The sequence below is a fragment of the Triplophysa dalaica genome, chromosome 8 (assembly GCF_015846415.1).
Source record: "Triplophysa dalaica isolate WHDGS20190420 chromosome 8, ASM1584641v1, whole genome shotgun sequence".
Lineage (NCBI taxonomy): Eukaryota > Metazoa > Chordata > Actinopteri > Cypriniformes > Nemacheilidae > Triplophysa > Triplophysa dalaica.
In genome coordinates this window covers 5253711-5271339 of record NC_079549.1, presented here as the reverse complement: position 1 = coordinate 5271339, position 17629 = coordinate 5253711, and the positions used below count along the sequence as shown (strand labels likewise).

Here is a 17629-nt window from a genome sequence, read left to right as displayed (position 1 = left end):
TGTAGATTAGGAAATGTCTTTCTAGAGATTTATAGTCCAATAAAACCACGAAATGAATGAATTTCTCCATAACTCCACGTCCCCATTAGCGACTAGACAGCATTAGGCAAATTTGGACCCTATTTTGAGGCTTCACCTTTCCACATTCACACCACAATCTCTAAAAATATATCTTATATCGTTTCTGTCCTTCGAGTCAGTGTGGACCATTGCATAATTCATTAGATAGCTGTTTGAGTGTAGAGGAGCATGCAGGTCCTGGACTGATGCTTTACTACACCACCACTCATCTCCGATAGACACCCAATGAAATGTTTTTGTCTGCATGAAACTGAATTTGTGACGTACATCTGAGTGAAACGGCTTCGATTACGTCCTTTGATTGGACAGTTGGAGGTTGGAAGCCTGGCCAAAAGACGGTCAGTACAGTCCATCACCAGGCTGAGACATGTGTCATGTAGAAAAGAAATGTTATTTGGAGGGGGGAGTGGAAGTTCATGTATGTGATGAAAGATTATGCGGACACATTAATTCAAATAAAGTATAATAATATAAATAAATAAGATGTTCATTTCAGGATGCACAGCAACATTCCATTCCAAATTTTTTATTTTTCAGATTTTTACAAATCTTAATGACAGGAGTCACAACAGCAGGTTTAAGAATGCTCTGACGCTCTTTCCCATTTTCACAACTCTTTGCATTTAATTCAACACACTGAAATCTGTGTTTATGAAAATGCTAGACAAAACAGGCTTTCTGACATAATCTTGTCTGTTTTGGTTCATTCAAGCACGAAAGAGAACTTAATACTGCGCTGTCTGACAGATTCTGGCAGAGATTCACTGACGAGGCCTTTAGCCCGTGTCTGTATACACTAGACTGGCCCCCTGTCGCGTTGCACGGTGCTGCGTCCCACAGCTAGAAGCTGTCAATCTATACTGAATGTGTCAAAGCCACCGTTTCAAATCACGCTTAAATGATTTAAAGGCGTTAACATGAATAAGAGTGTGATTATATGATGTTGCACTAGACAAAGGATGACAAAATAGACGGATGTTGCGTCCATTGCGTTACCATTTCTTTTGCACGTTAACACTGGCAGCTATTATAAATACAAAGTAAACATGTCAGGACTTCTAAATTATTCTCTATATTTTTGTGCCTCTAGAGGAACATAAACTTTGACACTTGCACTAAATTCTTTTCATGCTAGATGAAATGGGGTGACACTATTGTATTCTTGAATATAGTGGAAAACATTTTACACCACGACAGCGTTGGAGAAATGAAATTGGTAGGAAATAAAATTAACTTCATGACCCTTGTGATAATCTTCCCTCTTCTCTTTAGACAGTGGAGTTAAAAACCCTGTACTCTGATTGGCTTCCTAGTGGTCTTTCCAGTTTTCAAAAGACCACCTCAAAATAAACAAAGGCACAATCCACATGCATTCATCACACTTCTATACCATGTCAAGGACATGCAATTATTCTAGGAGGGGTTGTAAACCGTGTCTACAACAACGAGAGCAGGGCATGATGGGATTGGGAACACAAAAGATGAGGTAAGGGCACAAAAAACAATCAATCATGAACAACCTTTCAGTGTGTTCCACACATAAGCCACACTGCTCATCTATATCGCAAATGTGCCACATCACCTGCTACCTCTGCACGCGTGGGCACAAATATAAATGAATGTGGTCATCCTTTGACAATCTCAGAAATGTGCCTGTGTTAAAGTAAAATTAGCAATTTACAAAAGGAAACGGATGTTTAAATCGGTGCATTGAGTACATACTTTTTCCAAGTTGAGGGTGTATGGCGCAGGGTCCCAGGCAACTAGTGTTATATTCTTATACAATGAACTTGTGTTGAACTGATGCTTGGGATCAGCCAGAATCTGCACAGAAACAGAGGACATGTTAGTTACACTGAAACAAGAAATAAATAATCCATTAAAGTCTATCAGATGTCGCCTCCCTCTTTTGAAATGTCTTGTTAGGACAGCGTAAGGCGTAACAAACGTCTACAGGTGATTTACGATAAGATGATCCATCCTAAACATTGTTTTTTTAAACCTGTCTATAGAGGTCGAAATGCATGACTAAAATGTGAGAACAATCACCTTCTGTTTAATCAAACAGGTTTAGAATCACAAAAAGGTGAGTAATTTGGGTGAACTGCTGTTGCTTTTTTTAGGCACTTCAACAGGGTTGCCAAGTCCGCTATATATCCTCCCTTTTTTTTTAAAGTCCACCTTTAGTTAAAATTTATATGCCTAAAAATTGTGATGATCAAAATGATACATTTTTAATAGTGTTGTTCTCATGCATTAAAATAGCTCTAAAACCTTTCCTTTGAAAATGTTAGTATGTGTATTTATAAATATACAAATTAATCCCAGACAGTCAGCCAATGATATTTAGTTTGGTTTCGTTTCATATTAAGGGGCGTGGAAATGTCCCCACATTAAGAGACTTATTTGCATTCATGAAGGTGTCAAAAGTTAACGAAAACGTTTGTGGGTTTAGGCTTTTAACGCATAGTGTGACGTGATTGGTTACAACCTTCTTGATGTACATTATATAATGGCGGTTTTCAAACCATGATTTTGAGATTGCAGAAAGTTGAAGTTTTAAGGAAAAAATACTCATAACAAAATTTTGACATGATTTGTCTTACAGCATATTGAAAACACCACACAGACGTATAAACAAATTTAATTACATTTTCACCCAAGTGGTTCAGAAAGAACAAACCCTAGGGAACCATTTCAATGGATTTCATTCATCCGCTGTTAAACTTACAGTAAGATCATATCATTTATAAAATCAGAAGACGTTTATGAATCCAATAACACAGTGACCGAAGAAATCTGGTGTAATGAATTACACTGTTAGGCCATTGGGATAGTTTTTAATGAAGATCTGGCAACCCTGCATTTCACTCAAGTAGATCTGTTTCTTTCCTACTCTTGTTTACACAGACGTGACAAACACCCTGTCATGAATTCGAATCAATTATCACGTAATGATCTTAGTGTATCTCACAACTCGATCATGAACCGCGTAACAAAGCGCTGATTTATTTAACCCAGCGTGCATCTGTCCACCTGGACATAATGAGTCACAGCTCGAATTAGAAAACCACACACAGCCACGAAGTGCACAAGCCAATTGTAATGCTGTTCAACGATGTGGCTAATACACAACATAGCCTCAGTTTTACCTCGGTGCAAACATCAAACAGCACTCACCTGAGAGTTGATGATGCGTATGGTGGTTTTATTCCCAACATCTCTCTCAAAACCGTTGGTGGGAGCTGAATTGAACCGCAGAACTGCATCATGGGAGTCTGAAATTACACAAATTGAGACTTTAATGAGGTAAAGACCAGGACTGGACTACATTGAGAACATATCTGATCAAAAAGAAAATTCCCTGACTTCAGAGAAGAATAATGCAAAACAAACATGTCCTGGTAAGAAGAACAAAGGCTTTATACTTCAAACATGATCAAAACAACGTAAGGAGACAGCGAAACGCATTTTTCCATATGAAGGATTGTGATGATGTCAGTCGTGACTTATTGCAACTACAATGGCCCATACCTTAATAATGCACGAGTGCAGGCCCAACATTATAAATTCCTGGAACAGTGAGGGCAGAGACCAGGAAATCAATAAATGTAATAAACCTCTTCTTCATTTACATCTGGAAGACGCTTCACTTCCAAGCAGTTACAATGCAGTCAAGTTATATTTCGTCAGTAAATGCGTTCCCTGGAAACTGAACCCACAACCTTTGGGTTGCGAACACAATAATGCTTTACCAACTGGGCTACATACTTGCAACAACCCTTCAATTCGTAGGATATTAAAACGTCTCACTTTTAATAGTGTGTAGACTAAAGGATGTAAAAGCTTCTTGGATAAATCTGCTAAATGATCTTGATGAAACCGTCCAGCCTCTCTAACTGTTTAGGAACCTTTTATTTCCTATCAATCTGTGGTGTAAAACGACAGTGCTCTCTAGTGAATGATTTGTTTACTGCAATTCAATGTTTCATTCTCCACACGTGCATACAAACAAACAGAGCAAACGAAGAGAAATGAAAGCACATGACAAATAGACTATTCCCATGGATGTGTGTGACAATGATCTTAAAAACCCCGGGCAGCCCCATCCATCTCTCAGTTCACGACCCGTTATTGGCATTCATCAACTAGCAATTTTTTAAAGCTGTGAATGTGAGCTTGACATTGAACGTGTCCCAACAATTCTGACAGACACATCGATCTCTCGAGAGAACATAAATCACACAAGGAAACAAACAGAGTAAGCGGGATAGAAAGCAGGAAATTAGTCACGGGATGTGAAAAGGCACAATGGCAACCCAACTGAAAGCCCTGAAAGAATATCACAAATGAATCGCACAACAGGAGTGGATCTGTTCTGAATTTGTATGTGAAAATGTCTCTTCGTTTTTCATAATACAATTCTAAAACACAGTCTTCAGTAATTATTCTTCAAAAAAAGAAGCAAGGTAAACATGCTGTGTGTGTATTTACACTGTGTTAACACTAGGTGGCACATGAACACTGACAACTAGGACAGATCTGTAGGTAGATTTTAAAGGCGGGATGTCAGATTTCTCATAGCGGTTGTTGATGTTCAAATCACCAAAACAAACACACCTCTACCCCCATCTTCCGCTTTTGTCAGCGCTCGCTTTGACTAATGTTCCTCCTTTGTTTGTGTGTGTCCCTGTCTCCACAACAGAAAACAGACACAGAGGCAACAGGATCGGCTAAAATCTTAAAGACAAGAGAATAAATACGCATATATACAAGACAATATAGTACATCACCAAAATGACAAAGGTCATGTTTATATTTTGTGTGATAAGCCGATTAAGTAAATCTCATGAAGTGTTTAACAGTGAACCAGTTCCACAGTGAAACTCCCCTCCGGAGTCTGCGGAGACTCTAGGGACACAGTCTAAATATTGCTAAGAGATGATGTTTGTCAAAGCGTATTATTGTGTTAATCATTATGATCACAGTAATCCCAGACTTCGGTGCACAAAGAAGCAGATGACTCCATTCATATCATGGACATATCGTGTTTTCATTTATGATGCAGCTTTTAAAGAATAGTATTTTCAAGAATATTAAGACTATGCCCACCAAGGCTATCTCTACGTAAAAACTGTATTATAAGGTTGTAAAATCTTACAATTGATCTCTAACATGTCATTTAATTATGGCTCATAATTATCTGAACTTAACCTTTTTACCTTTCATAGCACACAAATTTCAATGACAGTATTTTGACAAATTTCCATTCAACAGTTCTGGCAGATGTACTCCTGGCTGCGCTGTGGTATTCCTGGCTGTCTTGCTTGTCCTTGAACATTTTTAAAGGACACACTAGGTTGACACAGCTGACGGGAAATGTTTAGACAAGACAAGCAGAATATAATAGACAGGATAAAGAGGCTTCAGAGAACGAAAAAAACACCTGCTCAAAGCAGACTTCCGTTTAGACTAAAATCTATTTTGGGAGCTATTAATACTGTACAATACAATAAATACAAATAGCACCAAGTTCAAGCACGAACAGTGAAAAGCAGACGAAGAATGGCACTCAACAGCTCTTTTCAAATAAGGGTTTCAAACACAGATCCATCCTGAGTAACACCATCCACAGATGTGGCAAATTCTCATACGCTTCAAAGGTTTGTTTGGATTGGCCTGAAATTTGAGCCGTGTTTGGTAATAGTAGTCAAGCTAGAAGAAAGAATTCATAGTAACATCATTGAAAACAGGGGAAAGTGATTTGACATCGTGCACAGTCATCTACACGGTCAAGTAAGTGAGAGCTTAAGCCTTGTAATTAGAATGTTATAATGATTATAATTTTGAGTTCTTAGTGGTGCTGTTACTAAACTATAATGGGAAACTACTAACAAAGGGGCAATGACGTCCACCAGGTGCTTTTAAATCAACTGGGAAACAAATTTCTAGTTTTCACTAACCTGTTTGGTCAATTTTGATGAGTGGGAAATTCAATATGGTTGAGGAGAAATATGTTTCTACACGTACTGAAAGTGGAGGTAATAGTTGAGCAGTTGGTAATGTGGCAAGACTGAATGGAAGATGTTGGTCAGAGGATTTTTTGGACCCACCCTTACCACGATGCCAAACACTTCCAGTCAGAAAAATCTGTCAGAACAAAGACTACACAGTCCTTGTCCCCTAACTAATAACAACACATACTTCAGACTTAACAATATTTCTAATAATGTTACAAAAATAAAACAAGGTTTAAATCTCAGAGACCAGCCCCCACAAAGGAATTCAGGAGCATTTACTGCACTTATGAAAGAGAGTGACAGCTTCAGATCTAATTATAATCTTGATAAAAAATACATGAGAGATGTATGAGTACATCTATAATCTATGATTCAACTTGTCTGCCTGCCGTCTCTGGCACAGTCCCCATTGTCTGAAGAATAATGAAAGCTGTGCCATCAATGGAATGGAAACTTCTTCCTGTGCCGACTACCACCACCACAGATGCCAGTGCCGGAAGAATTTGGGCTCTTTGTCTACCCCGTGATCCTGCAGATTATGTAACCGTAAAGGGCATCAGTTTCCCACTGACCCATTCAGAGGAAGTGGCATCACCGAGGAAACCAAAATCCCCAAGAAATTAGAATCTAACTAAACCAAGCATTTCGTATTGATGAATAACACTAGCATCACTTCCCTTAAAAGACCATTCAGAGCTATTCTGGTTTGGATCCAAGATGAGAGAATCATGGAGGAAAGCAAAATCTCTCAAAATGAGCAAACATGATGAAACAGATTTTGATGGTGAATAATAATGTTCAAAGGGATGGTTCACCCAAAATGCTGTCATCATTTATCCACCTTCAAGTTGTTCCAAATCTGTATACATTTCTTTGTTCTGTTGAACACCGAGAAAGATATTTGGAAGAATTCATATAACAAAACTGTTATTGGACCCCATTGACTGCCATAGTAGGAAAAAATTCTTCAAAACATATTTTTTGAGTTCAACAGAAGATTTTATTTTCCCGAAGAATTGTCCAATAAGGGACTAAGTTGTTTTGAAATGGTTTATATGTTTGAAAAAAAACCTTCCGAAACCTGTACGATCACTGGGTGAGTGTATTGAATACAGAGATACCATGTAATACGGCCAACTCGTCTTTTGACAAATTGACCATCTTAAGCATGAGAAGACAGGACGTTTAACATTGTAAAGAAGTTAGAATGCATGACAAATCGTTGCAGGGCCGCTTTACTTAATCATTGTGACTGCAATCTGATTGGATGAGCCACAACAGAAGCCTCTGTACAACTTGCGGTAAAAAAATATCTATTTGCATTTACTTTTTGGTAATTTTGGCATATTACTGGCATAAAGTAAAAGAAATCACATTATTTGGCTGTTGCCACCCGCTATACATTTATACCGGCCTTAGCTGTGACATGCTTTGGATAAAACTTCCAGGCCAAAGTAAACCAAACCCTCTCATCTACCATTATCTGGTAAATCTTTAGAGCAAAATTGTTTTCAAAGGCGTTTAAAGAGTTTTAAAGAGAAAAACTCACTCACCAATCTCTTTGCCAAGCCTCGAGTAGAGCATGGCTCCAGCAGAGGAAACCACGGCACAGGTTTTGAAGCCACCCCCAAAGAGTTTATTCAAGGGTAAGGCAGGAACGATCTTGTCCCAGTCTAGGGTGGAGAAAGGCATCTCAACTCCATCTAAAGTTCTAACCTTCACCCTCCTCTTCAGCTCACACAACACTTGTTTGCTGCTCTGTTGCGCCTTTCGGTATCCTGTGTAGGCCACGCCGTGTTTATTATTATTAAGGTAGTCTTTCATAGCCCTCTTGAGACGTGGACTGAGCATGTCCACCGACAAACTTCCTCTCCAAAGGCTGTGAGATACAGGTTTTGGAATATCGTTATAATCTGGGTCCGACCTGCCGCGTGTAGATGCCTTCTTCATTATCCTCCTCCTCATTTCCTTGTCTTCTTCTCCTCCCACCAACACCTCCTCCTCCTCATCTTCATCCTGCTGATGTGAATACTGGCTGTTCTCCAGCCTCTCGCGATTGCGACTCAGTGCGGCCGATCTCGAGCCCACGTCCTGGGTGCCAAATGCAGACCAGGCCGCCAGGCTCTGAGGGTCTGGATAGGGATAGGCCTCCTGGCTAAGTGGACTAGGTTGGGGATCGATGCTGGGGTCTTCCTCTCGACTTTGCCCCTGCCGAGTGTTATTGGAGCCAGATGGGGTAGAGGAGAGACCCAGATGCATGGACATAACGGTGCGGGGGTTGCCCTGCAGCGAGGTCAGGCGGCGGGTGTCCGTGTAGGACAGAGCGGCCGGCGATCGCAGCTCGTCCACACGGGACTCCATAAAGTAAGAGAGGAGACCCAGAAACAACAGCACCCAGGCCAGCATTAGGCCGAGGGCTATTCGCCACCATTGTTTCAGACTGGACTTCATTTCCCAGCAGTCCACTCGGCCACTCGGCGCTGCGCTCCAGACCCTAGTGAAAGGGGCCAGCAGGAGGCCTGTTACAGGACACAATAGGTTAACCTCTTTGTTGAGATACAAATACATCTCACAATAGTTTTCAACTAGTTTTAAAAAAAGCAACACTTTCATTCCACAAAGATTTGACTTTGAATTTCTTATGATGAAGAGAAGATACTTTTAATAAAAAGTTCCATTTCATTTTTTTGTGCAATTTCAACGTTATGTTTAATATTGTGTTCAATTATATGACAATATAATTGCACATTAGATGTACTGTTTACATAGATAATTACATTTTGAATAAGACTTATATTTGAGGAAGAAAGCTTATTAAGAAAAAATATTAAGAAATTATAATCAAAGGATGCTTTTTAAGTCTGTTTTAATAACATTGACAGATATAAAACTGAAGAACAAAAAAAACAAAAGTCTTCATTAAATGTTGTTAAACAATTGTCTGTTTCTGTTAGTTTATTACTATTACTAAAAATATGTTAATATATTTTAATATTTGGTAAAATTGAAATTGGGGCTGTCACAATATCAGATTTTTATTGCATGCTTATTGTGTTATTGCGTTTTTACGAGAACTATATTATTGTAATAATCATTGAAATGTTACATAAATAAATAAATGCCATCAAATCAATCATCATTCATTTTGTCAATTTTGTGCTTTTTCTTATTTTTTCAATGAAACACACTCAACATATGATGTGTAGGGAGGCAGAGAGAGTTTGTAACCATGTTAAAAATGTTATAATGGATTTTGGAATTAATAGGAATTAATTTGAATTAGCGATATCAAATTTGCTGTATTAGTATAACGGTTATTGACAATGCCCATATATTATGACACCCCTAATTGAAATAAACGTTAAAGGTTCACTGTGTAATAGAAAAAAGTGAGATCTATTGACAGAAATGCGATATATTGAAATTAAACTTGTATCGCCGATACAATAAAAATCTTTAAGTATACAGCTAACCGTATCTTCGTGTGGATGGCCTCCGAGTCTCTGTCATCGTGAGACCAATCAAACTAAGTCACCTAACAGAACTCTTTCAAGTAAATTTGCCAATCACATTTTACACAAAGCAGTATGCCGGGACTGGTCATGCCAATTCATCAATCATTTAATCTACAGACTAGTCATCATACAGCTAAATTTATTAGTGAGATTTTTTGAGATTAGTCTTGAAATTTTTGTGCTAGTGCTCAAATAAGCATGTTGACAGCTTGCTGATCTTCAGCTCCTTGACTGTTTGTGGTTAAAACTTTCTTTTTGCAAAAGTTGAAAACTTGCAATTTGAGTCATTTAAAGCAACGCATCAAAGCCTTTTCGTTTTGGGACTGGCGCGTTTAGCTTTGAGTCAAGTCTAGCACCCTTTTTGTAAGTCCCACAATGTAATATACATAACTATATCTTTAGAGGTGTATAAAGACCTTACATGATGTAGGGTTATGTTTTTATTACCTTAAAATAAGCCATTTCTATCGACTTCTATCGACCCCTTACATGGAATTCGCCATTTTGTTTCTACAGTAGCTCTAAACAGACAAACTGCTATACAGAGCGTGTTTCGTAAGTTTATCTACTTCTTCATAGAAGTGAAAACGTGACGACATCTTAGTTCTGTGTCAGCCGACATCGTGCTCCAGAAGTGAGTCGTGGAGGGAGCCGTTGATTGCAATTTGCAACCTCACCGCTAGATGCCGCTAACTTTCATTTCAACAGGAGAAATTCAACATATACTTGGATTTAAAATTAAAAATGTTTCCAAAACACTTTTCCATCTTTCCATAGAATGTCAATACTGACAATTTAGGTGTCATGCAAATAAATTCACATTCATTTCATTTTAAAAACAGAAAAAGCAGGTTGTGTTAAAAATGAATTGGATATATGAATACCAATAAATATGTCAATTCCAAATAATTTCTCTGTTACATAAACATTTTGCATCAATGTCGGGTCCACTATAAACGGACAATTTAGATTGAAATGCTGACACAAGTGATTAAAAAATCAGTCACTCAGTCAACGCATCAGGAGAGTATCTCATTGGGTCTCTACTTAAATACAAGAATGTTTTCAGTTCTCTTTCCTATGAGAGAAGGCTGTGTCCCTTGAGACCCCACTTTCTCCAAAACACCTTCAGTTCTATGTAATACAGTTCAGGAAGGAAGGAGGCGGGGACCGGCGAACATCGAACAACTTAAATTAAAATAAACAAACAACAAAACGGAAGTAAAATGCTGGCTGCCACCTCACGGTCGACTGCCGCCCACAAAAACACAAACAGGCCTGGTCCTCTCTCGTCGTACACCCCTGTCGCTCCTCCTTTTATGTTTCCGATCTCCCCGCGTCGTTCCCTCACTGCTCTCATCCAGCCTTGCTCGTCACATTCTCGTTGTTCTATTCTTTACCTGCTAATCTCAATTGAGATATGAAAACCTTTGCCTTCATAATGTTCTTTCAGTCATCTGTTTCGTGTTCAGAAACTGAAATACTTCTACACTGCATGACAGAACCGAAACCAAAAACCAAACACACGCTTACCTCTTTCAGTTCCCTATATCCTTGACTCCATTTATTCTCCAAGAGTTTTTCAATCCCTGAAAGACAAAAAGACACCAATAAGAGAAAATAACAGCCTTCTGAACTAAAAGAAAAGCAGGTTATGCCACTTCATAAGCTTCTTAACAGTTAACACCCTTTCTACGATTCCAAAGCACATGATGTTTGTTATTTGCACATTTGGCTGAAAGCTTTTCGTTGTAAGAAGGAACAATGTGGATTCAACAACCCACCTCAGTACACGAAGTAAACAGTACAACAATTTTCAGTAAACAGATTAAAGTTCTTCCTGTACTTTGATACTCTCGCTTACCCATACATAGAAATTAAGCAGTTTTGTCACCGCTAAAGCAATTAGAAGACAACAGTGCTAGGACAAATAGTCAAATACCCAAGTAAAGGTAATGAGGGTGGAAAAAACATCACACAAATTCTAAATGGAATTTAAAGATTATAATAAGAATTGTATTGGTTTTAATGGAGACAATAATGGTCTTTATAGTTAGTGCTCTGGTAATATGATGGGTCCCACTGGTGGGATAGAAACCAACAGAACACCATTACATCTTAAGACCGAAACCCGAAAGGACACCATAAAGGTATTTTCTAATTATTTAATTCTAAACAGCTGATGTTTCATGGTGGTATTTGTAATGGAAACCATTCTTATCTGTTTTGTTTTATAACAGGGTGCCCTTATCAAATTCTAGTCTTGCTAGACTTTCTAGATTTGAAGAACAGGTCACACACTAAAATAAATTAGAATGATTTTATTATGTGACTTTATTATCTATATCTAAGTAGCATGTGCCGTTATCAGATGTTGTACATGTCTCGCCACACCTTCACTATGAAAGCAGCATTGAGTGTAGAATAAAATCCCAGCTGCTGTTCTTGCATTGCAAATAAATGAAAAACTATGCTGACCTCAAGAAAAAAATAAACACTTTGGTGAACACCTGGCATGACAGTTTACTGGCAAGTTAACTTACCCAGCACTATATCAGTCTGTATTTTGTTGCTGACTGCAGACAACGACAAGAACATGATAAGTAACCATCATAACTATTTCCTTCCACTGAGGTGGGATAAAATCTACAGACACGCACACACATTCTAAGAGCATAAACCTACCCAAAGAACAAATAATCAAGCTACAAGTATTAGCACCAATAAAACAACAGAGTAAAGGATAAAATAAGATACTGTGTGTCTTATAAGGTATAAATGGATTAAATTAATCAAATAAAACATAACATTGCATATGTACTACTTATGTCAAATCATTATTGAAGTTACAGAAGCTTTTAAGTGAGTGATTTCCTTGACTTTTAACAGACAGCAGAAATATGCTGCTGTCGCTTTAAGAGGAATGAAACAGATTCAGTACACTGATACTGTACACATGTGTTGTTTATCGTCCGTTTACTTAAGGCATAACCTACTATGTTTCTTGATAGACTTGACAAGAGGAGCATGTTGACCTACTTCGTGTGTGAATTTGTCCGTTTAAGCGCATTAAACTGGTGCTGCTAAAATGAAGTCAGGGGCTACAACGCCCCTAGTAAAAAAACAAATCCTGTGATTGGTGGAGCTTGCTAGTTGCTACAGGATTACGGGTAGTGTAGTTCATCAGGATTTCAGCAAATAAACACAACTTTGTTTCTGAAATGAAATTTATACCGACTAGAGACTTCTACAGGAGCAAGCAGTATATCGACACTAAACCTCAAAGCTCTTGGTGGCTCTGTCTGGAAGGTTTTTTCTGCCATGCTGACAAACCCACAATCGTTTCATCAATTACACCAAAGACAAACGTTTGCACCCGAGGCTTGTTCTGTCCTTGTGGAGGGCAATCAATATACAAGAAGAGACGCAGAATTCAGCACATGAGAGATAAGCAAGAGATTTTTGAGCTGACAACCTTGAGAGTGCTGGTCTCAATCCAGTTCGTTTCCGGATGACCCCGTTTTGCATTTACACCTCTGCCCATTATGGATGACCAGGCAATGCCCTGTGAAAGACTCCCCGCCGCAGTGCAGAGATGTGAGGAAAACAGCTCCGAGGTCATTTGACTGCATGTACGAGGAAAATGGAGTGAGCAGATTGATGAGCAAACACATGCTAGCTGTCGCACACTGAACCCATTAACCTGAACCCTTCATCTACATTGCTAATGCACTACAGTAAACCAATCCACTGGCAAACTTTTTACACGGGCCCAGCAGGATTCGAAAGCTCGGTTTTAGCATCTCTAAAGGTCTGTTTCTGATCGGTCCAAGAAGACCAGCTTGGTCTTTCAGGCACCTCTGATTTGGCAACCGTTCAGCACTGCACACATGGATGTGAGCCGTACAAATGTGCTGCCTCCATCCAGCTGGGAAAATGTCTTAAATAAACCAACGCAGATTAAACCAGCAACAAGATATAAAGCCACCATCTGCACCACGTCCATGAGAAAGAACAGTGGAGGGATGGACAAAGGAAAAAAGGTGTTGATGGTCTGTAACGCTACCGGCTGTGGCGGCATTAGTGATGTCAAAAGCGCCGGTAGCAAATTAACACTAAAAATAAATAAAGATATCACTTTACATACTCTGTACCAAGTACAGAGTCAATTTGGTGCCTCTGTGGTATCTGACTAACAGACAGCTATTTCAGAATTCACAAACAAATCACATGCAGTGTTAATGTAGCCTTACAGTCTTGACAAAGTCTGTTACTGTATGTTCCTAATATTCTACACAACCAATAACACCAAAAGGAAGGAAACACATTTTTACTACTGTTAAGTGAAAATAATTGTGATCATTTTACAAATCTAATTTAACTTAATTGATACGATTTGTTTGAGGGATAGTTCACCCCAAATTAAAATTTCTGTCATTATTGACTCACCCTTAAGTTGTTCTGTATGCATTTCTTTGTTCTGATGAACACAAAGAAAGACATTTGAAAGAATGTTCGTATTAATGAACAACTGCATTCTTATTATTTCTTAAATGCTGCACGTTTCTTTGTGAAAGAAAACTAACTTCAAGTTGAATTCTAAATCAATGGAAAAATGATTAATACAGAAATCTCTTCAATATAAACAAACTAAAGCCCATTGCACATTGAGTCTGAAATAAAATAAAAAATTAATTAATTAATAATAATTAATTAATCAATCACATTTACACACTGCCTCCGATATTTTCGTCCGTCATTAAATAATCAGACTGGGATCGATGTTCTGCATTTTTCCCATCCATCAAGCATTTCTAATAGCCATTTATAACAATTCAGAGAGTCCGTACAAATGAGATGCCAATATGAAAAAACGCATCCAATTTTGCAGTAAACACAGTGGCCCCTACTGCTCAAAACATGAATTGCAATTCAAATAATATCTCAACCGGCTGGAATCACATCACATAATTAAATCCATACATGCTTGTAATTAAGAAGTAGTATTGGCACAAATGACTACTATAGTAGGAAAAAAAGCTACTTTGGTAGTCAATGGTGCCTCAGAACTGTTTAGTTTCCCACATTCTTTACAATATCTTCTTTCGTTTTCAAAGTAACAAAGAAATGTATAAAGGTTTGAAACGACTTGAGGTTGAGTCCATGATTACAGAATTTGTTATTTATTAGCCAACTACAGTTTGGATTACCTGAACGATGGATGGATGTGTTTTTAGGTGCTTTTCCATGTTGACCCACATAAGACGACAGTGTGACAGCATTTTTAATAAAAATTATAATTTATGTTCTGATGAAGAAAGGCAGTCATATACATCTGATATGGTGCAAGATAACTTTCATATAAAACATACATCTTAATTGAATCATTTGTATTCAACAGCATGTTGTGTAATCGAAATTGGTGTGTTAAGCAGTGAAATCTCACTAGCATTGTTAGTGTGCACTGTGACAGTCAGGCACATGCTTATGAGTTTTTACATTTCACAAAATAGGAAAAGAGAAAATCTGTTGATATGAAGGCGTGAAGTGTTCATTTGAAATGATGGGAAGAGGCCAGCTTGCAAAAGTTAGGATTGAATTCACACCTCCCTTAGCAACAAGCCACATTCCTATCCATCTATTATTAATCCATTCGTGTCTCGTACGCCTCTGAACGTTTAACGTTATAATCTACACTAATATGAAATAATAATAGAAGCTCCGAGAAGGAAATATACATCTCTTGTTTTGGCAAACGCTAAACAGCTACCAAGTAAGATGACAAATCATATATTTACACCTATGCTTAAAGGCTGCGCATCGCTTCGGAGACCATATGTGAGAATATTGCTCTTCATCCATTTTGTCAGAACTGTGACGCATCCATTTGAATAGCTAATCTGCGAGCCTGGCTTGCAGACTTTTTCAGAGATGGAAACAGCGCATGAGATGAGGGTTCTAGGCTGCCAGGGGCGTAAACATCATATTTTCTTTTAGAAGGTAATTAGAAAGCGCTCTCTGAAGGAATGAGGCTACGAGCAATCAGATTATATAACAGCAATACCTGGATTCTTAAACGGACGTTGACCTTGAGAAATGAGCATCCAGATGAAATGTAATGGATCTCATTTTCACTGCGGTCCTTCATGAGTTGGCTTGCGTATTTACAATGTAATGGATCTCAGTTGGACGGGACCACTTTATGAGAAGTCGTACTTATTTACAGGCATTGAATTCAACCCACTAGCACATCTTGTATAATAGGGAATAATAAGGTTGCGCAACACTAACAAAATGAATTGCAACACGTTTTAAAGGCCACTGTTTTGAATGACTGATCTCTTGACACTTTGCCAAACAACTTCATAAAATCCAATTCCAAGTAAACTATGTTTGGCTAATACTTACCACACATATATATAAATGCAGGCAGTCGAGAAGTAAGACAAATGATCACACTATTCTGTGCTGTTTGTACCACTTAAAGTTCCCAGAAGCCAACCATGTTTTTTAAAACACGCCTGAAATATTCATAAGCGACAAGACAGCCCTCCTACAACCCTTGCTAAGTCAAGGTTAAAAGAGGTCCGTAGATGCCAGCCTGTCTGCATAAATGTGACTTAACAGCTTCAAATAACCTAAATGGAGTAAAAAAACAGATGTTACATCAAACTACCTAGAATCAGATTTGCCACGCAGAAAGTGCACAACATGTCAGATGCACAGAAAAAGGTTTTGGCACACACAGACATTAATCTTTTTCTGGGATCTTGAGAACACCCCATATGGAGTCAAGACAGTTTCAGGAGACAAATTAAGAACAAGAATGAAGTCCCTCATCTGGCAGGTTTTACCAGAAACCCTTCATAGATGAGGAGATTTGAGTTGATTTAATTATCAACTGCTTAATCAATTGCTTTTAAAAATGAAAACAAACAAATGAGACGATTGTTAAACTACAAGGGTACGGATCTGTAAAGTGAATGATTTATAGGTAAATCAACAGGATTTGGGCTGTCCAACGATTAATCGCATGCGGAATAAAAGTTGTGTGTGGGTCAAAGATGTTAAGATGTCCCCATGAAAAGAAATTTATTTTTTTTATTTAATGTCGATAGAGAGCACATTAAATTTAAGTAAAAGGTTTTGGAGAATAGAATGTCCAAATTTAGTTGAATAAATGTTACATTGACATTCAGTGTAACACAATATTTATGTACAAATTTAAACAGCATGCTTATTCGGACTAGTACATCTTAAAATGTTTAAAAGAATAAGGGAGCTTTTTACATTTTATCGTGCTTTAAATGAGTAAATTGTATGGAAAAATGTGCAATACCTAGGATCGTGGCACATATAAAAAAAAAAAAAAAAAAAAGAATTAGCATTTGGGGTGAAAGTACGTGTAAATATGCCTGACAAGATTATTACACTGAATTACATTTTTGTATTAATAAATACATTCAACATTTCCTAAACATGTATACATGAATGAGTTTACAAATACAATATTAATATGCACAGTACACAGTATATTATGTAAACACAAACTTTTCTTTTTAGAAGAAATTAATCATTATTAATCGTTTGATAGCCTTAACATGGATACATTTCGCGAAAAAATTTTTTTTCAATAACAATAATTATTAACTGCAAATCTGAGTCTTGTTTAAAACATTATGGAGATCTCTTCTAAAACTACATTTGTCAGATTTGTTGGTCTCTTCTCAGGAAATATATATCAGAGATGCAGGAGATCCTTTGCCCTCCACTCAAACTATTTGATGTCTAGAGATTAAGATTTTTCTTTCTTAATTATACTTAAGACATAAGCACAAAATTATGCACATAATTATAAGAAAGTATATCAAACCTAAGTAACACGAATGGAAACATGAAGGCTCCAAAAGATCACTAGTGCCAATGCTTCTACCCGTGTTTATTTCTAATTTAAGACACTTTTGCAAATTAAATCATACGTAAAGCAATCTGAGTGAAAAGTATATAATTTGA

General features: G+C 37.7%; 1 protein-coding gene across 1 annotated transcript in view; it reads right to left on the bottom strand.

Annotated features, from left to right (window-relative positions):
* Positions 1-17629, bottom strand: part of st6gal2a (ST6 beta-galactosamide alpha-2,6-sialyltranferase 2a) — a 47591-nt gene that overhangs the window by 8516 nt on the left and 21446 nt on the right. Inside the window, exons 2-5 of the mRNA XM_056754522.1 lie at positions 11150-11205; positions 7655-8620; positions 3262-3359; positions 1804-1905 (exon numbers count right to left, since the gene is read on the bottom strand). Of these exons, the coding sequence (XP_056610500.1) occupies positions 1804-1905; positions 3262-3359; positions 7655-8552 (1098 nt within the window). The 5' untranslated portion in view covers positions 8553-8620; positions 11150-11205. The remainder of the gene's footprint in view (positions 1-1803; positions 1906-3261; positions 3360-7654; positions 8621-11149; positions 11206-17629) is intronic.